Here is a 22,520-nt window from a genome sequence, read left to right on the forward strand (position 1 = left end):
TCCCTGGACAGACAACCCCACCAATATGTCCTGGAGCTCTGCTTTCCCAGAGCCCTTCCCCACTAGGGAAAGAGAGACACAGGCTGGGAGTACGGACTGACCAGTCAACGCCCATGTTCAGTGGGGAAGCAATTACAGAAGCCAGACCTTCCACCTTCTGCATCCCACAATGACCCTGGGTCCATGCTCCCAGAGGGATAAAGAACAGGAAAGCTATCAGGGAAGGGGATGGGATATGGAGCTCTGGTGGTGGGAACTGTGTGGAGTTGTACCCCTCTTATCCTATGGTTTTTTCAATGTTTCCTTTTTATAAATTAAAAAATTTAAAAAAAAAGAGAGAGAGAGAGAGAGAGATAAACCACCGATTACGACTCACCTCCCTGTCTCCAGTGAGGTTGTAGTTCAAGGGAAGTCAAGGCCGTGTCACCATGTGTAGGTTTGCTGTGATGACGGGTTTAGTCCATGGCCTGCTTCAATGTGTCATCCCCATTAGACCATCAGTAACAGGAATCTGCTACCAGGAACCTCACTTTAATCAGCATCTCTTGGCCTGGTAGGAAGATTTTGTGTGTGTGTGTGAGAGAGAGAGAGAGAGAGAGACAGAGAGAGACAGAGACAGAGAGACAGATTCAGAGCAGCAATCTGGCCCAGGTGGTACCATCACGAGGCTTATTGCTATGCAGTCAGTGCGGAATTAACTGTATTTACAGCATTGTCTTCTGGTGGCTACATTCACATGATGTCTCCCTTTCTTTTTTTCTTTTTAATTTTTTTTATTATATTTACTTATTGGATAGAGACAACCAGAAATCAAGAGGGAAGGGGGTGACAGAGAAGAGAGACAGACACACACCTGCATCCCTGCTTCACCACTCATAAAGCTTTACCCCTGCAGTTGGGGACCGAGGGCTGGAACCTGAGTCCTTGTGTGTCGGGGTTTTCCCCGACAGGTAGTCGCAAGGAGGGGAGATCTGGACCAGCCGGACCCCCCTTCTGGGGCGGAGTGGGAGGGAGAGTGTCAACGACTTGAGAAAAGACACCACACCAAGTCGGGAGTTCTGTCAAGGCAGTGACTCGCTTTATTGAGGAAAAGACCATTTTTTATAGGCAGGGGGTAGAGGCAGGGATGGAGAGGTAGGGTGAGTGTCGTATGCTTTACATTGGTTTGTTCTAGCCCTCCCCCGCCAAGAGAATTGGATCAGTCCAGTTAATTTCGTGGGCCTGCTTGGTCCCGCCCCAAGGAACCCCGAGAGAGGGTTCCTGAGTCCGAGAGTTCCTGAGTTCTTGAGTTCGAGAGTTTCAGGGTTACAGAGTAAGAGAGAGTTCCAGTGTGCCAGACTTTCAGAGGGTTCCCCAGTACAAGAGTTCCAGAGTGAGAGAGTAAGAGAGTTCTTGAGTTCGAGAGTGCCAGAGTTTCAGGGGGTTCCCGAGTACGAGAGTTCCAGAGTTGGAGAGTTCCTGAGTTCCAGAGTAAGAGAGAGAGTGCTTGCGCCGCCGCAAAGAGACAGCAGAGTTCTGTTTGGTGATTAGTTTGTCTTAGTTTATGAATCGTTGTTCCTGAATAAAGAAATACAGCTTCCCTGCCCAGCCGTTGTCTCCGCGTCTCTGTTACCTGCCCGTGAAGCAAGCCAGCCCGGCAAGAGCCTCCGGAATTTTAACAACAGGTGAGATGATATTAGAGGTGGTGTGAGGTGGCGTCACTGTCAGTGGGGCCTATGCTCTTTATGCATCATCAGCTGGAGGGCAGAGGTGAATTCAGGCAAGGCCTACAGTAAATGCTGTGTCACTCTGAGGAGGTTAGTGACCGTCAGCGAAACTCGAGCCAAGCTTACGGAGTGTCTGCTGGACCTAGATCGGGGGCCAAGCAGACCCCAACACTTGTGTATTGTAATACATGCGCTTAACCAGGTGCACCCCGCCCCTCTTTTTTTTTTCTTTTTAAAGAAACATGGCATGTCCTCTGCATATAAAAAGAAGGTGCCTAGCATGGATAACCAGGGACGACCCTGTAGGGCTGCTGCTCTGTGCAGACAGACAACTTGGTCCAAATCTGCGGCCAGCCGGGGAATGACAGCAGTGTGCAAGTGGCCACGTCCAGGATCCCTCGGGAGGGGTCCCAGCAATATGCCCATGGCCGCTGCTTTTGCAAAACTCAACAGAAATAACTGGGGGAAAATGCAAGCATTAATGAGATCACAGAAATAATGGGGGAAATGCATTAATGAGATCACAGAAATAATGGGGAAATGCATTAGTGAGATTACAGAAATATTGGGGAAATGCATTAATGAGATCACAGAAACAATGGGGGAAATGCATTAATGAGATCACAGAAATAATGGGGGAATGCATTAATGAGATCACAGCAATAATGGGGAAATGCACTAATGAGATCACAGAAATAATGGGGGAATGCATTAATGAGATCACAGCAATAATGGGGGAATGCATTAATGAGATCACAGCAATAATGGGGGAATGCAAGCATAATGAGGAACTTGGGGGTGTCGCTGTGCATTCCTCCTATGGAAGGGGGCTTTCCGGCCTTGCCAGGACTGGCCGCGGCCACCTGCTCAGGGCCAGTGCAGCTGGGAGGAGAGAGAGAGGAAAGGAGCTCAAACACAAGTGCGCCCAGGCAATGGGGGCGAATGAGCGAGTAGGAGGACCAGGACGTGACTCATCCGTACTGCGCAGCAGCTCAGGCCAACGCTTGTTTTTCTCTTAATGCATTTCCCCCATTATTTCTGTGATCTCATTAGTGCATTTCCCCATTATTGCTGTGATCTCATTAGTGCGTCTCCCCCATTATTTCTGTGATCTCATTAGTGCATTTCCCCATTATTGCTGTGATCTCATTAGTGCGTTTCCCCATTATTGCTGTGATCTCATTAGTGCGTCTCCCCCATTATTTCTGTGATCTCATTAGTGCATTTCCCCATTATTTCTGTGATCTCATTAGTGCATTTCCCCATTATTGCTGTGATCTCATTAGTGCGTCTCCCCCATTATTGCTGTGATCTCATTAGTGCATTTCACCATTATTTCTGTGACCTCATTAGTGCATTTCCCCCATTATTTCTGTGATCTCATTAGTGCATTTCCCATTATTTCTGTGATCTCATTAGTGCATTTCCCCCATTATTGCTGTGATCTCATTAGTGCGTCTCCCCCATTATTGCTGTGATCTCATTAGTGCATTTCACCATTATTTCTGTGATCTCATTAGTGCATTTCCCCATTATTTCTGTGATCTCATTAGTGCATTTCCCATTATTTCTGTGATCTCATTAGTGCATTTCCCCATTGTTTCTGTGATCTCATTAGTGCATTTCCCCATTATTTCTGTGATCTCATTAGTGCATTTCCCCCATTATTGCTGTGATCTCATTAGTGCATTTCCCCATTATTGCTATGATCTCATTAGTGCATTTCCCCATTATTGCTGTGATCTCATTAGTGCATTTCCCCCATTATTGCTGTGATCTCATTAGTGCATTTCCCCATTATTGCTGTGATCTCATTAGTGCATTTCCCCATTATTGCTGTGATCTCATTAGTGCATTTCCCATTATTGCTGTGATCTCATTAGTGCATCTCCCCCATTATTGCTGTGATCTCATTAGTGCATTTTCCCCCATTATTACTGTGATCTCATTAGTGCGTCTCCCCCATTATTGCTGTGATCTCATTAGTGCATTTCCCATTATTTCTGTGATCTCATTAGTGCATTTCCCCCATTATTGCTGTGATCTCGGTGCATTTCCCCCATTATTGCTGTGATCTCATCAGTGCATTTCCCCCCATTATTGCTGTGATCTCATTAGTGCATTTCCCTATTATTGCTGTGATCTCATTAGTGCATTTTCCCCCATTATTTCTGTGATCTCATTAGTGCATTCCCCCCATTATTGCTGTGATCTCATTAATGCATTTCCCCCATTATTGCTGTGATCTCATTAGTGCATTTCCCCATTATTGCTGTGATCTCATTAGTGTATTTCCCCATTATTGCTGTGATCTCAGTGCATTTCCCCATTATTGCTGTGATCTCATTAATGCATTTCCCCCATTATTGCTGTGATCTCATTAGTGCATTTCCCCATTATTTCTGTGATCTCATTAGTGCATTTCCCCCATTATTGCTGTGATCTCATTAATGCATTTCCCCCATTATTGCTGTGATCTCATTAGTGCATTTCCCCATTATTGCTGTGATCTCATTAGTGTATTTCCCCATTATTGCTGTGATCTCAGTGCATTTCCCCATTATTGCTGTGATCTCATTAATGCATTTCCCCCATTATTGCTGTGATCTCATTAGTGCATTTCCCCCATTATTTCTGTGATCTCATTAGTGCATTTCCCCCATTATTGCTGTGATCTCAGTGCATTTCCCCCATTATTGCTGTGATCTCATTAATGCATTTCCCCATTATTGCTGTGATCTCATTAGTGCATTTCCCATTATTGCTGTGATCTCATTGGTGCATTTCCCCCCCCATTATTGCTGTGATCTCACTAGTGCATTTCCCATTATTGCTGTGATCTCAGTGCATTTCCCCCATTATTGCTGTGATCTCATTAATGCATTTCCCCATTATTGCTGTGATCTCATTAGTGCATTTCCCCATTATTGCTGTGATCTCATTAGTGCATTTCCCCATTATTTCTGTGATCTCATTAGTGCATTTCCCATTATTGCTGTGATCTCATTAGTGCATTTCCCCCCATTATTGCTGTGATCTCATTAGTGCATTTCCCCATTATTGCTGTGATCTCATTAGTGCATTTCCCATTATTGCTGTGATCTCATTAGTGCATTTCCCCCCATTATTGCTGTGATCTCATTAGTGCATTTCCCCATTATTGCTGTGATCTCATTAGTGCATTTCCCCCCATTATTTCTGTGATCTCATTAGTGCATTTTCCCCATTATTTTCCGCCGGGGAAGCCTGGGCTTGTCCAGAGCAAAGAAGTTTGCAGGGAGTCAAAAAAGGAAAGGAAAGATAACCGAGCTCTTTTGTCCCCGCAGGGCCACCGTCGCGGTTCCTCTGGCCGCGTTTGTGCGCATGCCTGGTCGCGACCGGCAACCCCAGTCCCGCGAGGCGGAAGCGGAAGCGGAAGCTGGGCGCGGGGAACGCCGGGGGCATTTGCCGGAGACACCGCGCGCGGCCGGAAGTGTGGCCGCCGGGGGCCGAGCCGCCGGGATCTCCGCGCCGGGTCGTGGCGACGGCGGCGGCCCCGCGGCGACGGGAGGACGATGAGGCGCGACGGCAGCGGCGCGGGGGCTTCCGGCAGAGCGGCCGACGGCACGGCCTGCCCGCGGGCCTGAGTGAGTGAGTGAGGGCGGGCGGCGGCGCCTCGGCCGGGAGTCCGGGGGTCGGGGAGTCGGGTGATGGGGGTCGGGTGACGGGGGTCGGGTGACGGGGGTCGGGGTGACGGGGGTCGGGGTGACGGGGGTCGGGTGACAGGGGTCGGGGTGACGGGAGTCGGGTGACGGGGGTCGGGGTGACGGGAGTCGGGTGACGGGGGTCGGGGTGACGGGGGTCGGGTGACGGGGGTCGGGTGACGGGGGTCGGGTGACGGGGGTCGGGTGACGGGGGTCGGGTGACGGGGGTCGGGGTGACGGGGGTCGGGTGACAGGGGTCGGGGTGACGGGAGTCGGGTGACGGGGGTCGGGGTGACGGGGGTCGGGTGACGGGGGTCGGGTGACGGGGGTCGGGTGACGGGGGTCGGGTGACGGGGGTCGGGGTGACGGGGGTCGGGTGACGGGGGTCGGGTGACGGGGGTCGGGTGACGGGGGTCGGGGTGCCGGGGGTCGGGGTGACGGGGGTCGGGTGACGGGGGTCGGGGTGACGGGAGTCGGGGTGACGGGGGTCGGGGTGACGGGGGTCGGGGTGACGGGGGTCGGGGTGACGGGGGTCGGGTGACCGGGGTCGGGTGACCGGGGTCGGAGTGACGGGGGTCGGGTGACGGGGGTCGGGGTGACGGGAGACCGGGGTCGGAGTGACGGGGGTCGGAGTGACGGGAGTCGGGGTGACATGGAGTCGGGTGACGGGGATTCGTGGTGACGGGAGTCGGGTGATGGGGATTCGGGGTGATGGGGGTCGGGGGTCGGGATGACGGGAGTCGGGTGACGAGGGTCGGGTGACGGGGAGTCGGGTGACCGGGAGTCTGGTGACGGGGGCGGGGTGACGGGAGTGGGGTGACGGGGGTCAGGGTGACGTGGAGTCGGGTGATGGGGGTCGGGGTGACCCGGAGTCCGGTGACGGGGTGACGGGAGTCGGATGACGGCGGTCGGGGTGACGGGGGTCTGTGAGTCGGGGGACAGGGAGTCGGGTGACGAGGGTCGGGGTGACAGGGAGTCACGGAGTCGGGTGACGGCGGGTGACGTGGAGTCGGGTGACGGGGGTCGGGGTGACGGGAGTTGGGGTGACGGGGGCGGGGTGACGGGAGTGGGGTGATGGGGAGACGGGTGACAGGTCGGGGGTGACGGGGGAAAATCGGTGATGGGAGTCAGGTGACGGGAGTCATCTGGGTAATGGGGTCGGGTGATGGGAGTTGGGGTGACGGGAGTTGGGTGATGGAGGTCGGGTGACCAGTGTTGGGGGACTGGTCTGGAGTGATAGAGTGAGGGGGAGTCGGGGTGATGGAACTGGGGTGACAGGGGTGAAGGAACTTGGGTGACGGGAGTCTGGGTGACGGGGATCCAGGTGATGGATTTGGGTGATGGCAGCGGCCCCTGTGCACACAGCCCCGTGGTGACCAGACTTTCCTGCTCGGCAGCAGCCTGCGCCCTGTCCCCAGATATGCGGGTGCAGTGTGGCAATATGCTGTGCGGTGCAAGGCTCCTGAAGGCCTGAGAGCCGCCCTAGGGCCTCGGGTGAAGCAGCCATGTGGCAGGGCTGCCCAGCCTGCCTTCTGCCTATGCTTGTGGGGGTTGCGGGAAGCCCTGGCTGCCTGGGTGGCCTCTGACTAGCACGGGCGGGAACACTGAGCCTGCAGCAGACACTGACACCCACACCCACAGACACCCACACCCACACCTACAGACGCCCATACCCACAGACACCCACACCGACACACACACCTACAGACATCCACACCCACAGACACCCACATCTACAACACCCGCACTCACACCTACAGACACCCACACCTACAGACACCCACACCTACAGATACCCACATCTACAGACACCCACACCTACAGATACCCACATCTACAGACAACCACACCTACAGACACCCACAGACACCCACACCCAGACACCCACACTGACACCCACACCTACAGATACCCACATCTACAGACAACCACACCCACAGACACCCACACCCAGACACCCACACCTACAGACACCCACACCTACAGACACCCACACTGACACCCACACCTATAGACACCCACATCTACAGACAACCACACCCACACCTACAGACACCCACACTCACAGACACCCACACTCACAGACACCCACACCCAGACACCCACACTGACACCCACACCTACAGATACCCACATCTACAGACAACCACACCCACACCTACAGACACCCACACTCACAGACACCCACACCCACAGACACCCACACCCAGACACCCACACTGACACCCACACCTACAGATACCCACATCTACAGACAACCACACCCACACCTACAGACACCCACACCCACAGACACCCACACCTACAGACACCCACACCTACAGACACCCACATCTACAGACACCCACACCCACAGACACCCACACCTACAGACACCCACACCCACAGACACCCATACCTACAGACACCCACTACAGACACCTACACCTACAGACACCCAGAGGCTGGAGTTAATGTCGGAGGCGCCGCCCGCTTGCACTCCTTGAGCACTGAAGGCAGCTGGGTGCTGGGTTCCCTGCCCTGCCGCCTCCGCCAGAGGCCAATGGAGTAGCGTGGTGTGGTGTGGCATGGCGAGGCCTGTGGTGATGGTGGAAGGAGCTCACTGGAGGGCTTACTCCGCGCCGTGGGAGCGTGGCCCTGGCTCCGCTCTGCTCTGATTCCCAGGCCTCGGCTTCCAGGTCGAGTGCAGGCCTGTGTCTTGGGCAGGACCGCAGGTGGGTTGTCTACACTCGGAATTGCGTGCCTCTCCAGAGCCAGGGGAGGCCCGCAGTGCCCACTCCTTGGGGCTGTTCAGGTAACCGCCTCCTTCTAGGATGGAAAGGCAATCTCCCCTCAGGTGAATACAGACCCAACCTGGGAGTCATCCCAGAGTCGCAGAGACCTGGTGAAGCCCCTCCGGGAGCTCTCAGCCACCTGTCGCCAGCTGCCACGCCTTCCCTTCAGATCTTGTCCTCCAGCTCACAGCTGTGATCCCTGGGAGCCCGCAGCCTGCGTGGCTAAAGGCGATACCTTCCTACATTGGAAAATTCGAGTGGCCTGTGTGCTGCAGTGTATAAAATATTTAGGTCTTTAAGACTGTGCAACAGGACATCATTCTTAGTTTGAGAGAGACGAGTCTTTGGGGTAAAAACAGTAAGCTTAAGGGGTTAGGGCGAATAGAGAACAGTGCTTCCCAACTTGATTGGTCTCAGAACCTATTTGAATTTTTTTTTTTTTTTATTAAGATTCCACTCTTAAGGGGCTGGGTGGTGGTGCACCTGGCTGAGTGTACAAGTTACCACACACAGGGACAGATTCAAGCCCCTGGTCCCCACCTGCAGTGGGGAAGCTTCCCAAGTGGTGAAGCAAGACTGCAGGAGTCTCTCTCTCTCTCTCTCTCCCTCTAGTTCCTGTCTCAATTTCTTTCTGTCTATATTCAATAAAATAAAAGTATTTTTAATAAAAGTCAAATTAAAAAGATACCAATTTTTTTTTTAAGATTTTATTTTTATCAGAAAGGAGGAGAAAGAAAGAAAGAACCAGACACCACTCTGGCACGTGTGCTGCCAGGGATCAAACTCAGGGCCTCATGCTTGAGAGTCTAGTGCTTTATCACTATGCCACCTCCCGGACCACAACTTTTTTTTTTTTTTTTAATATTTTACTTATGTCATAGAGCTAGAAATCAAGAGGGGGGAGATATAGAGGAAGAGAGAGACAGAGAGACACCTGCAGCCCTGCCTCACCATCACTTGTGAAGCTTACCCCCTGCAGGTGGGGACCAGGGGGCTTGAGCCTGAGTCCTTGTGCATTGTGACATGTCTGTCCTATCAAGTATAAAACTGCCCCCCACATTTAAAGTTTAATGAATTATTGAGGATTCCAAACAAGTTTTGTATACATGAACTAGATAGATAGATGCTATTTTAAAGGAGAGCATTTATAATCTTATTTTAAAAGGATGAAATTTATTACAGTTACATAACATGTTTATGCAAAATAACTGCCTTTGCACTAAAATCTACAATGTGGTATTGTTTAACATTTTTCTAAATTTATTTATATCTGCTTAATAGAAGGCAGGCAGATTATCGTGTTTCTGCATTCTTTTTCATGTGGTAGGTTGTTTTCAGTGAAATATGTGAATAAAATCAGATCTGTACAAATCTGTAGATGTAGAGAGAGGCATATTTTAATTACCTGTTCAGTTGTGGATATTCCTTTAGACTGTCACTGCAGCACTCAGTGGTCATGGTTTCTAAAAAGTCCATTAAATAGAGTAATCTGAAAGCCAAGTAAAGAACTTTATCTGTGGTAAAGTAAGTTTATCCATTTACCTATGATGAGCTGTGTGTCTGAGCTTGGTGTTGTGAAAGCATTTCTTAGTCATTTGCAAAATATTGGTCTGCCACGTTGGGAAGATTCTTTCAAATGCTGACATGTTGTGTGCATTATCAATGATCAAATGATCACACTTGTAGATGTAACTACCATACTATCTAAAAGTCTCTAGTGGAAGACTCCTGTCCTCCAGTTGTTGGGGGTACAGGAGGGTGACGCCAATATTTGGGTCCACACTGTGCTTCTCACTGATCCCAGCCAACTCTGGTTTTTGTATCGCAGGTGCAAATGTCAAATGTCTAGCAAGCAAATGGCATGCTAGAATGACTGTGACGGTGATTGTAAAGACCCTTTTAAGGGTCTAGGGCACCCCTGGGTCCGGCAGCCACCCTTTGGGAACCACTGGCATAAAAAGATGGCAGTCACAGATCCCTAAGTCCGTCCGTCCGTCCCCGGCCCCATCTCCCCTGTACTGCCCTTGCCAGCCAGGTATTCGTTTAGACGATGTTTGGACACTTGAGTTCTCGCGACTGATTCTGTTCAATGAGCCAAAGTTCATGACGCAGGCAGCTGTTTGATAGCAAACAGGAGACTCTTTTTTTTTTAAAGTTTTTTTTTTTTATATTTATTTTATTTATTTATTCCCTTTTGTTGCCCTTGTTGTTTTATTGTTGTCGTTGTTGGATAGGACAGAGAGAAATGGAGAGAGGGAGGGGAAGACAGAGAGGAGGAGAGAAAGATAGACACCTGCAGACCTGCTTCACCGCCTGTGAAGCGACTCCCCTGCAGGTGGGGAGCCTGGGTTTGAACCGGGATCCTTATGCCTGTCTTTGTGCTTTGCGCCACCTGCGCTTAGCCCGCTGCGCTACAGCCCGACTCCCCAAACAGGAGACTCTTAACCCCAGTGCATGGTCCAGCTTTCTGAAGGGTGGCATACATTTCTGCCTGGTCTCCTTAAGTCACCCAGCACAGTGACATCCAGAGATGGCTGCCAGTTACACCCTGAAGACCAGAGTCGAGGTGTTGCCACTGCTCTGCCATATTTAAGGGCAGGCGATGTTCCCTCTGGAACTGAGCGAACTCTCAGTGCCTCGTTCGGCACATTGGTCGCGGTCTGGTTCCTGAGCAGAAGCTGCTGGAGACAGGACCGGGCCTGGGTGCGTGTTGTTGCCCGGCAGGCGCAGCAGGTGCCAGTCAGCGTGGTGGTGTCATCTTTGATCTGGCACTGGACTGCTGGCGTGCCCAGCAGCTGGTGGAGCTGGGAAACCACCCCAGGACTGCCTCCGCCCCCTGGTCAGGCTCGCAGCCTCCCCAGATGGACACCCGCAGTCAAGTGATTTACGGAAGAAATGAGTGTGGACGCGTGCCCTTGAGGGTGAGTGGGAGGTCCAATGATCGATGTTGCTCCCTCCCTGTTGCTCCCTCCGCAGCATGGAGAGCAGGCACCAGGATGCTTCTCCTTAGAAACGCAGCCACCAGGGTTGTCCCCATGCCACCGCTGAGCTGGCTGATGCTCGGGGACCAGCGCCCCCAGCCGGGCGAGGGGCTTCTGCCCTGGACACTTGCACACGCTGCAGTTGATGATGTCCACTTGCACCCTGGGCCGGTGCTTGAAGACAGGAAGCAGGTCCTTGGGCTCCTGGAGGCCAGCAGGTAGTGAGGACCAAAACTCCTCAGCCTGGCCAGCATCCGTCTGGACGTGGCATTCCTGCCATCAGATGCCTGGGAGAGAGCAGAACCCATGTTGGCACTGCTCAGGAACGCACCCGCTAGTGTATCTGCTATCTGCCGGTGCCAGCACTTCCCTACATTCGCAGAATGCCAGCAGTGCTTCTGCAGGGTGTTTTATGAGAACCACTTGCTGATACTACAGTGACACTCTGCTCACTCCATTTCAAAATGAAGCTCAGAAAATGATTTTGAAGTTTTACAATTTTTCTATTCAAATACAAGAGTTACATGTACCTGTTTTTGGTAACACTATAACAATTAAATTTTCTTTTGCTGGATTAATATACATTCAGCCCCAGAATCAAATCTGGTTCTTGTAAATATTACTCATTTATTTATCTTGATGGAGACAGAGAAAAGGAGAGGCGCCCGCAGCCCCGCTTCACCATTTGTTGAGGCTTCCTCCTGCAGGTGGGGGCTGGAGGCTCGAACCCAGGGCCTTGCACATGGTAATGTGTGCTCTACTGGCTGCATCACTACCCGGCCCCTTTCAGATTGTTTTTAATATTTAATTAATTAATTTATTATTGGATAGAGACAGAAATTGAGAGGGGAGGGAGAGAGACACCTGCAGCCCTGCTTCACCGCTCATGAAGCTTTCCCCCTGCAGGTGGGGACCAGGGGCTTGAACCTGGGTCCTTGTGCACTGTCATGTGAGTGCACCACCGCCTGGCCCCTCAGATCTGTTTTTTAAAAACTTTTCACACCAAAATTTGTGTTTATATTTGACACAACGTGCAACAGATTAGATGAGGGAAGGAATATGTTTACCTTTGTGCAAGTGAGGTGTCAGGAAAGCACCAGGTCCTTGAGAAGCAGATGCACTGAGTGTACTGAAGTCAGCAGAGAGAAGGCACTTGGCGAGGAAAAGAAGACCAGTGGATAGGACCCTGGGGGCAAACACAGGAACGAGGGCCCTGGACTCTCTCTCACCCCTTCTAATTAGTGTGAAATTGATCTAACCCATCCTATTAATCTAGCCGTTTCCCTTGATGTTTGCGGAAAATTCATCACAGCGAGCCAAAGGACCCAGCTCTCGGGTAGACCCTCCGCCAGTTCTGCCCCAGCAGATGTACCCGGGCCAACCACAGGCCTTCTCACGCTGTGTGGCCTCGGGCTCCACTGGGCTGCCGCTCTCACAGCCCCCCTCAGCCTGTTGGCAACTTGAGAGCAGGGGGAAGCTGAGGCTCCTGGAAAGATGGCTGCAGGCTGGGGGCCAGCCTCCCCCCCAGCCCCCTGTCGCCTCCCTTCATTGCCACCCCGATTGACCGGGACAAGCCTTCTGTGCCTGCACGTGGGAACGGCTTCTGGGAGAGTCCCAGGCTGGCCAGTTCCAGGTGATCCCTGCAGCCCTGTCCTGTCCTCCTGTCCTCCCACCAGCAGGGGTCTTGCTTGCCACACAAAACAAGCCTCCCTTGAGGGGATTTCCTGGGAAATGGTGTCAGGTTAGCCAGAGTTTATTTGTCTCCTGTGGGAGGAAAGGTTGGTGTGAAGCCTTTGCTCATGATTTATGGGCACAATAAGTGATGCCAAGCCTGCTGCCAGCTGAGGGGTCTGCAGAGGCCACTCCGAGAGGCCCTGGTCATTTTCACTGACGAACATCTGCGTCATTCTGAAAGTCACGTCTCAGCGGATGGCTCACAGTAACTTGACTTTGCTGGTCATGTATGTCAGCAAGTAAAGTCAACAAAAATGCTTTTGCGTGTTCCCATTGCTTCAAGCACATAGGATGCTGCACACCAAGAAGCAGACATTACTGGCCAGCTGGGGTAGTTCAAATAGGACGTTCCAAGAGTGGGGTCTCAGTCTGAGCCAGACCACATGTGCTCCAGGGCGGCTTTGTTCATCTGTCCTGGAGACTGACTTCCACAGCCTACAGACATCTGTAAGTCTTGTGCCTGCCTGTGTCCTTGAGCGCGGGTGTGTCTGCAGGAATGTCTCCAAAAGTCTGTTTAGTTCCCTTATTCCTGATCAGCAAGGGACTCGAGCATGCCTGTTTCTCTGCTGCTCATCTGGAAGGGACATGCCCGTTCTCTGAGTAGTTCTGTTTTGTTTTTCAGAAGCTTGGACTGTTGCTTTCAAAGAAACATAATCTTAAGCCTATGTAATACTGCCCTGGAGAGCTAGAGTTCTGAGAAACAGGAACCTAGTTCCCGGCATCGTCAATTGGAATTCAGGATTGTATGTTGAAAATGGGAATTAAAAGGGTCGGTCTTTAATTATCTTAGAAAAGAATAATTGTTTTCAGAGCCAGGGCCTCCTCGCCGCCACCCCCCCCCCCCCCAGTGGCATCAGGTCGACCTGACTGTGACATGCCAAGGCCCACGCTGTACTCAGAAGACTGTCTTTTCAAACCCACACTGACTTTTATTTGAATTATTTAAAAATCTAAACCATGCAGATTTCATTTATATAGATATGGACATATATGTATGCACACGCAATTGGTTTGAATTTCAGTAATTGCCACCTGTCAGAAGAGGAACTTTATACTTTATCAAGTATTGTAGTAGTTTGTTATTTTATGTTTTACCAGAGCTCTGCTCAGCTCTGGTTCATGGTGGTGTGGGAGACTGAACCTGGGGCTCTGGGGCCTCAGGAATGAGAGTCTCTTTGCATAATGTACTAGCTTTTAAAAAGACACTTGAGTCAGCACGTCTGATGATACAGGTGGGTGAAAAGACGGCTTTGACATGCCCTCATCAGCTTTCTAGAATTTCTTCTCTCTCCCTTTTCAGTTTTATTTGACAGAGACTGAGAAAACTCGAGAGGGCGGGGGGGGGGGGGGGGACTAGCAGGCCTGCTGCACTGCTCCAGGACTTCTTCCCAGCAGGTGGGGACCAAAGGCTTGAACCCAGAACCCTGGTGGATTGTCTTTCTTCTGTTACAGGTGGTGCGCAGATCTGATATTGATGTTAACTTGAGTAAAATCCAGGTAAAAAGGGGCCAGGTAGTGGCACACCTGGTTGAGCGCACATGTTACAGTGTGCAAAGACCCAGGTTCAAGCCCCTGGTCCCCACCTGCAGGGGGAAAGCAGGTGTCTCTCTGTCTCTCTCCCTGTCTATCACCCCCTTCCCTCTCAATTTCTGACTGTCTCTACCCAGCAAATAAATAAAGATTAAAAAAATTTTTTTTTGAAAATCCAGGCAAGAAAGAACACTGCAGCTCAGCCAGAAATACTAGCTGTGAAACCAGTGAAGGCTAACATAGGTCTAACATTTGTCAATCCTTTCACATTCAGTTTGACATTACTTATAAGCCTTTTGATAGGCATTGTTAAAATCCTCACTCTACTGAAAAGAAAATCCAGGCTGGTAATAAGAACCGAAGATTATTCAAAATATAGGTACAGCAGTGACTTCTAGAGCAGTAGAATAGTAGGTTTTTTTTTTTTTTTAACTTTACTGATAAATAAGTGACTATGTGAGTGACTTATCTCACTGATAAACGGCATACGTGATTGGGTTGAATATGTCAGGAAAATCACACATTTTTTCCCCTAAGGAAATGTCTTAAATGGTGTCTTTATTTCCCAAGTAGTACAGTGCTCATATATTTGTATTTTACACCCCAAACCTTAGACCTAATCATGACACAAAAATTATGTGTTAGATACATAAACGTATCTCCAATGTTTTTCTTCAGATTTTTGGGTACAGTTGAAAACAATTCTAATACTGCTTATGTGTAACCAAAAAAAAAAAGTGAAAACTAGATGAAAGATGAGGTGATTAGATCCGTCATGAGCCTCCCTGGTCTGGGGCGGGGGGTGGTGGTGGTGGTGGTACAGAACAGCCCTGTCTAATGCCAGCAGAGACTACGGAAGGCCTTGCTTACTGACCCAGAGAAGTGCCTGGTTTTCAGCGTGATCGGGCACTTTCTACAGTGGACAGCGGTGCAGTTCCCTCCTCTTTGGCTTTCGGCAAGGCGTGACCCCATGCTCAGGCACTCTGTAGTTGGCGTTTTCCCTACACGTGCTTTTTCTTACCGAAGCCCTGCTCAGCTCTGGGCTTTACTGGTGCTGGGGATTGAAGCTGGGACTTTGGAGCCTCAGGTATGAATGTCTTTTTGTGTAGCTATGTTCTCTTCCCAGCCCTATTTTGTAGTTTTGAAGGCAAAATTTTTTGTTTTACTTCACTTCCCTCCTTTTCTCTTAACTTCACACAGTACTATGTGTAGTAAACCTTCCTACCACTAGGTGGCAGTGTTTTCTGAGAAACCTCTGGAAATGCTCTACTGTTGCTTGATTATTTCACCAGTTTGGTGAGATCGTATTGAAAATTCTGATCTTTGTAGTCATCTAACTTGATTTTATAACTTTTCTGGTGTAAAAGCCTAATTTAGAAAACCAATTGACAGTGAAAAATTTTAAATCAGTCCTGTTTAGCAGTTATTAAATGTAAGAGTAACTTATTTGTGGCCGCTCAGTGAGCAAAACAGTGTATAATTTCAAGGCTGGATCATAGTTGTGTACACGGATGCTACCCAAGAAAACCTGTGACACCTGGCAGCTCTTTGGCTGCTGAAGACCATGGACAGCCCAGCAGAACAGCTCCCTGGGTAGGGCGCCTGGTCTGGCGGGGAAGGCAGAAGTCTGGTGGTGTCTCTCCATCTCTGTCTCTCTATCTCTGTCTTGTGAAGTCAGCCCACGGGAGTGATGCCTTGACAGGATTGAGGCTTCAGTAAGACTCATATGTATGTAACAGCTTTTCTTTGCTAAGTGACTTTATTTTCTTCATCTGGAGTTCTCAGTTAAAAAGCTTGTATCTGTGTTTCAGATTTGCTCCCCCGAGAGCTAATAGACAAGCTAAGACCTCACAGCAAGCTGTGTCAGCGTGGGCATAAAAAGACCCAGTAAAGGCTTTTGCTTATGTCATGACCCTGACAGGCTGACGTTTCTTCTTAAGCAAACGTGAATTTAAGTTTAGTTGGCCAAACCTCCAGGAAGAAGAGGGGTATACTTTACTTGTTCTTACTCTGGCTTGGTTCAGTATCCTTTTTTTCTCCTGTGATATGAAAAAGAAACTTGACAATAAATTCTGTTTGGTCCTGACAGATGAGAATCTGTGTGCTAGCTCTACTTCTTCTAGTCAGATCTGCCCTTAACCAGCCTGACCGAGTGGCGTGTTGGGGTATGGCAGTAAGAGCTACAGACACTGGGGCCACACATGGCTTGCCTGGCTGAGTGCAGGCGTCACCATATGCAAGGACCCACGCTCACCTGCAGGGGGGAAGCCTCACAAGCAGTGGGACAGAGCTGCAGGTGTCTCTCTTCTTCTCTATCTCCCCTTTCCTTCCCAATTTCTCTGTTTCTATCCAAAAATAAATCTTTTTTTTAACTTAAAAAAAGATTCTACAAAAAAAAAAAGGCAGAGATGCTGACAGCAACAGTAGACATATGCCTGCAGCAAACTGAAAGCTTCTACACAGCAAAGTGGAAAGGCAACCAGTTGGGAGAGAAGAGATACTTAGCAGAGAGCATAGTTGATGAACACTGGCATCCACAACAGATAGCAACAGATAGTCACTCGTGTGACTCAGTACCAAGAACAGTAGCGCTTTTTAAATGGACAAAAGATTTGGATAGACATAGTCTCATCCAGGAGAGATACATACAGGGGGGCAACAGGTGCTCAAAAGGTGCCCCATGTCACTAAGCAGGAAGAAAAAAAATAACAAATCAGAACATCCTTGAGATATCACATCTCAGTACTGCTGAGTGACAGTTGCTCAAAAGAGGACAGGGAGAGGGAGAGAGGATGTTTGCAGAGTAAATGGAGGTAAGGGAGCCCTTGTGCGCAGTTGATGGGGATATAACCTGGGGCAGTCACTACAAAAAAACAGCATGGAGGCTTCTCAAAAAAAAAATGACTGCACAATCCAGCCACTCTCCTGGATATTTACACAGAGCAGCTGAAAACACATTCAAAAGATATATATATATATATATATATATATATATATATATATATATATATATATGCAACTCAGTACCTGAGCAGTGAAGACATGGAAACTCTCAGGTGCACTCTGTCGGGTGAGGGGTAGAGGTCGCCTCCTGGGCATATGATGTGGGGGATCCCTGAGGACGATGTCTGAAGAGAAACCAGCCAGGGAAAGCCCGATCCTGCCCAGACTCAGAGGCACGGAAGCCATGGGTGGGAGCTCAAGGCGGAGGGTGGAAGGAGGGGAGGGACGAGGGCAGGTGTGGTCAAAAGGCACAAGCTTCTGGCTGTGATAGGAGTCACCGGGATTCTGCGTAGGACGTGGTGACGTTAGAGTTGGCCAAAGTGCAGTAGGAGAGCAGGCTCTCTCCAGCCCGCCCTGCCTGGGGTTGGAGGTGTTTTGTAGGGCTGGGGAGAGGGAAGGGGAGTTTCAGGAAGAAGGACAAGGAACTCCTCACCGCCGTGCACTCAGGTGGTACTTTGCACAAGCGGGCTTCTGGGCTTCCACGGAATAGATGGGCCGGGCTCTCGGGCACTCCCACCTTTAAGGGCATTTGCTGCTTTTGCCGACACGTCCATGTGTCCTTGGTGACCCTGGAATCATCATACAAAAGCAGCGCACTAATAAGCCGTGGAAACAGGGTAGGCACAGCAGGAGAATGGAAGCCCGGCGACCAGTCCTGTAGAGCTGTCAAGGGGATCAGAGTGGCAGGGTCTCAGCACGATGGATGATGGGCTTTCTGTGCCGGCCACTTGGCAGTGTACACAAATACGGAATCGTACTATACTCAGAATTGTGTCCTGCCAGTTCTGCCTCCGTTCAAGAAATCAGCTGGCCTCGTGAAGAGCTGTGGACTCTGCTCGTGCCACAGGCCCGTGGGCCCCGCCAGGACCTGCTCTCCAGTGAGACCTCTGAGTCTCATGAACATCGGGGAGAGTGTCACCTCATTCTTCTTTCTGCGTAACCAAAGAATGCGTGAACGGCAGCAAACTCGGGGCACAAGAGTTTGTTGAATGGATATAGCGGATGGAAGCAGAGAGCCGAGTGCGCTGAGATTCTGAAGCCAGGCTAGATCCCAGGAGGGCTGGAGGGAGAAGGGGGCCGCTGGGCATGGAAGGGTTGGGCTGGTGACCGGCCACAGGATGGAGGCGTCCTACGGTCCACCTAGCACCGGGGTCTGCTTTCCTTTTCTTTTTTTTTTTTAGGGATTATTATTACTAATGATTTTTTATTCTTAATAGTGTTACAAGATTGTAAAATGACTGTGTATAGTTCCACATCACACCCACTCCCAAAGATCACCAGAGTTCTCACAAGTCTGACTGTTTGCTTGCTTGCTTGCTTTGTGTGTGTGTGTTTAGTTGCATTGCACGTTCCTGTGCATCAGGCCTCTAGATTCCACACAGGAGTGAAACCACCTGGGATTTGTCTTTCATCTCTTTCCTTATTTCGCTCCACATCATCACCTCCAGCTGTATCCATTTTGGCCTAGAGGACACAATCTCATCTTTTTTGACTGGAGAGTAGTAGTAGTTTGGGGAATACATAGCCCATAATATATCAGCTGTGGATAGACGTTGTGGCTGCTTCCTTTCGCTGGATATTGCGAGTCAGGCAGCCGTGAGACAAGGTGCATATGTCCCTCCTCATGCGTGTCCACTGGGTGAATGCCTAAGAGCGGGAAGTACTGCGGTGACTCCGTGTCTGTGGAAGGACCGGGCACAGGGTCGTCCAAAGGGGCTGCCCCACTTTGCATTCCCGCCCACCAGCCGCAGGCAGCGGTCCTTGCTGCCTGCTTTCCATTGTGTGTCTATGCGGAAAGGCTGACTCTCGCTTTCTCTCTCTCCCTCCTCACTCAGGACACCCGCAGAGAGCGACCATGGAGAAGGCCTGGCTGCTGTGGCACTTTGTGGGAAGATGGCTCACGGCCCTGGCCTCGTGGTCCTGGGCACTGTGCCGCATCTCTCTCTTACCTCTGATAGTGACCTTCCACCTCTACGGGGGCGCCCTCTTGCTTCTGCTGATAGTCGTGTCCATCGCCGGCATCCTCTACCGGTTCCAGGACGTCTTGCTGTACTTCCCCGAGCAGCCGCCCTCCTCACGCCTGTACGTCCCCATGCCCACGGGGATCCCACACGAGAACATCTTCGTCAGGACCAAAGATGGGGTGCGCCTGAACCTCATCCTGATCAGGTACACGGGAGACAGCTCCCCCTACCCCCCCACCGTCATCTATTTCCACGGGAACGCGGGCAACGTGGGCCACAGGCTGCCCAACGCGCTGCTCATGCTGGTGAACCTCAAGGTGAACCTGCTGCTCGTGGACTACCGGGGCTACGGCAAGAGCGAGGGGGAGGCGAGTGAGGAGGGCCTCTACCTGGACTCGGAGGCTGTGCTGGACTACGTGATGACCAGGCCCGACCTCGACAAAACCAAGATCTTCCTCTTCGGCCGTTCCCTGGGAGGGGCCGTGGCCGTCCACCTGGCCTCCGAAAACTCGCACAGGATTTCAGCCATCATGGTGGAGAACACGTTCTTGAGCATCCCGCACATGGCCAGCACTTTATTCTCCTTCTTCCCCATGCGGTACCTCCCCTTATGGTGCTACAAGAATAAATTTCTGTCCTACAGAAAGATCTCCCAGTGCAGAATGCCTTCTCTCTTCATCTCTGGACTGTCTGACCAACTAATCCCGCCTGTTATGATGAAGCAGCTCTATGAGCTGTCCCCGTCGCGGACTAAGAGATTAGCCATCTTCCCCGACGGGACTCATAACGACACATGGCAGTGCCAGGGCTACTTCCCTGCCCTCGAACAGTTCATCAAGGAGGTGGTCAAGAGCCACTCGCCCGAAGAAATGGCAAAGACTTCGTCCAGTGTAACAATCATATAGCCGTTCGTCTTCTTGGTTGGTGCACTGTATTTTAATTTGTGCAGAATGATGAAAGAATGTTCTTCCTTTTTAGCAGCCCGTTAAGTCTGTACTTGTCTGCAGAGTGGCATTAAACTTTGAAAGGATGTCAGTGCTCCTTTGAAATGATCCAAATAGTTTTTTTTTTTTTAATATTCAGAAAATTTAGCATTCTCGGGATTATTTCACACATTCTCATCCTTGCAATGTGGTGGTGTGGCGGTGTTTTTAGTTTAATAGAATAGCGCAGGAGCATATTGTGTCCGAAAGCTTCTTGTCAGAGTGGCCTGACCCAGGTGACACTTAGATTAGGTGTGGAGGTGACTGGGTGTGGAGGGACATAGGCGGACGAGAAGCCTCTGGGTGCTCTTCCTTCGGTAGTGAAGATCGGGACAATCATGGTAAGCAAACTTAGTCGTGTAACTGCATCTTCCACCTTAAAAGTCCCAATGAAATGCATGGCGGGATTTTCTTTCTTGAATTATGCAATGCAATTTTTTTTTTTAATGTAAATAGCACTGGTGAGTTATCTATGTATATGGTAATCTGGGTTATATCTATTTTTCTGTAAACTCTATTTTTGGTTTGGGCAAGAAATGAAGTTGAGGCCTGTGTCGCTCTGGTGAACGCTGAGGTCTAACTTTTTCTTACGAATAAAAGGAACCCCATTTTTCACTGGAAATGTACTACCGTGTTTTGTTAAGTACAGTCATGGTATGTAAAAAAAAAATTTAGAACTTTACTGCAGCTTTGATGTGCATATTTGAACTTTTTAACATTTGTAACTTTCGTGGCAAAGAGAATTTTAGCTTCCGTCGATTTTATAAGTATATGAGCCACTAAAAGCAGACACAGTGAAGACTAGGACTTGTTTAAGAATCAGATGAGGAAGTCTTGTCATTCCATGGTTGTACATACTGTCTCACAAGGTTTCCCATATTTGATTGATTTTTAAGTCCCTTATCTCAGTATCACTATCTCACTAAAGCCAAAATAGCATTGATTGGACTTTTTCAAAGCAAAAGTTACAGAAGCAAAAAGAGCCATGTTCTTTGGTTGAAGGTTGCAGTTGCTATGAGACGGTTGCTATGAAATAGCACTCCTGCATCACAGGACAGTTTTAGGGAGCCTTATTTATTTTATGGAGGAGTGTGGGAATGGAGAGAGACTGCAGCTTTTTAATCACAGAGCCTATTACCATATGTAACAATTAAGTAGCTGTAAGTGGGGAGTAGAATTTGGACAACTAGGAGAGAGAGAGAGAGAGAGAGAGAACCTTACTTCAAAGAAAAAGACCCTAAAAACTTGCAGGTTCTACCTTAAAACTCTCTAAGAGGCATACTTGTGCTAAGTTGTTTCAAGTGGCCCTCAAGAGTTAGATAGGATTGAGCCCTGTAAATTATTGTCACTTTAACATGCAATATTTTAAATAGATTAGTTACATTTATTGGCTTTGTGCACACAGCTAGAGCAGAGAAATAATGGGTCAATAGTGACTATAAACCATCCATGGAAATAGGGCTAGGAATACTTTTGCCAAATGACATTGTTATCACTCACGTTATGTCAGTATTTAGGAAAAAACAAATTCTAGAACGTGGTTTCTGAAGAATAATGTTTTTCTATAGATGACCATACATTTTTTTAAAGAGAAAAACAGTTGGCAACTCATTATGGAAAGTGTATTTTGTATGTGTCAAAATTCACAATTAAAGGTTACTTTTCATCTGTCAATCACTGCCGTGTAGAATTTTCAATAATCACTTATCGAGAAGATAAAGTCAACCCAACAAAATGTGGCTTGTTTCGGTGTGAGTTCACCTGGGGCACCTCAGATATGTCTGGCCGCTTACAGTTTACAAAGTTCCTTTTCCGCATTCGACTACTTCACTGTGGACAAGTCTGCCCTTGGCAGTTGGAAAGAAAACCGCTGAGGAAGTAGAAACGCCCCCTCCCTACTTTAGCAGTGCTTGGTTGCTCCCCATTTCAATTTTATCCTCCAGGTTCAGAAGTTACCTTTTATTTTTACTTTACCAGAACTCCAAAAGCTGCAGAGAACGTGGGTCCTCTCCCTGCCTTCATTATCTCTTTAGGGCAGAGGAGCCTTTCTGCAGCAGAAAGAAGAAACTGTCTGGGGGTGTGGGTCTTGCTTCCCTGGCTTTTGTCTCTGAGACCATTTCCTTAGATGAGAAGGGAACAGAAAACAGTGACATGGGGGTCCA

General features: G+C 49.6%; 1 protein-coding gene across 3 annotated transcripts; it reads left to right on the top strand.

Moving 5' to 3' along the window:
- Positions 1 to 5,134: 5,134 nt before the first annotated feature.
- On the top strand, positions 5,135 to 22,032 carry ABHD13 (abhydrolase domain containing 13). 3 transcript variants are annotated; one of them, XM_060191859.1, is made up of 2 exons: positions 5,135 to 5,340; positions 19,247 to 22,032. In XM_060191859.1, the coding sequence occupies exon 2, from the start codon at positions 19,267 to 19,269 to the stop codon at positions 20,278 to 20,280; it is 1,014 nt and encodes a 337-aa protein (XP_060047842.1). In that variant the 5' UTR covers positions 5,135 to 5,340; positions 19,247 to 19,266; the 3' UTR covers positions 20,281 to 22,032. The 3 variants fall into 3 exon arrangements, with proteins under 3 accessions (XP_060047842.1, XP_060047841.1, XP_016050650.1); XM_060191858.1 differs by having other exon boundaries at positions 5,136 to 5,336; XM_016195164.2 differs by having other exon boundaries at positions 5,138 to 5,332.
- The last annotated feature ends 488 nt before the right edge of the window (positions 22,033 to 22,520 follow it).

This window comes from Erinaceus europaeus, chromosome 5, assembly GCF_950295315.1.
Source record: "Erinaceus europaeus chromosome 5, mEriEur2.1, whole genome shotgun sequence".
Lineage (NCBI taxonomy): Eukaryota > Metazoa > Chordata > Mammalia > Eulipotyphla > Erinaceidae > Erinaceus > Erinaceus europaeus.

Coding starts and splice junctions, on each gene's coding strand:
- ABHD13 (XM_060191859.1), top strand. CDS start 19,267: ATGGAGAAGGCCTGGCTGCTGTGGCACTTTGTGGGAAGATGGCTCACG.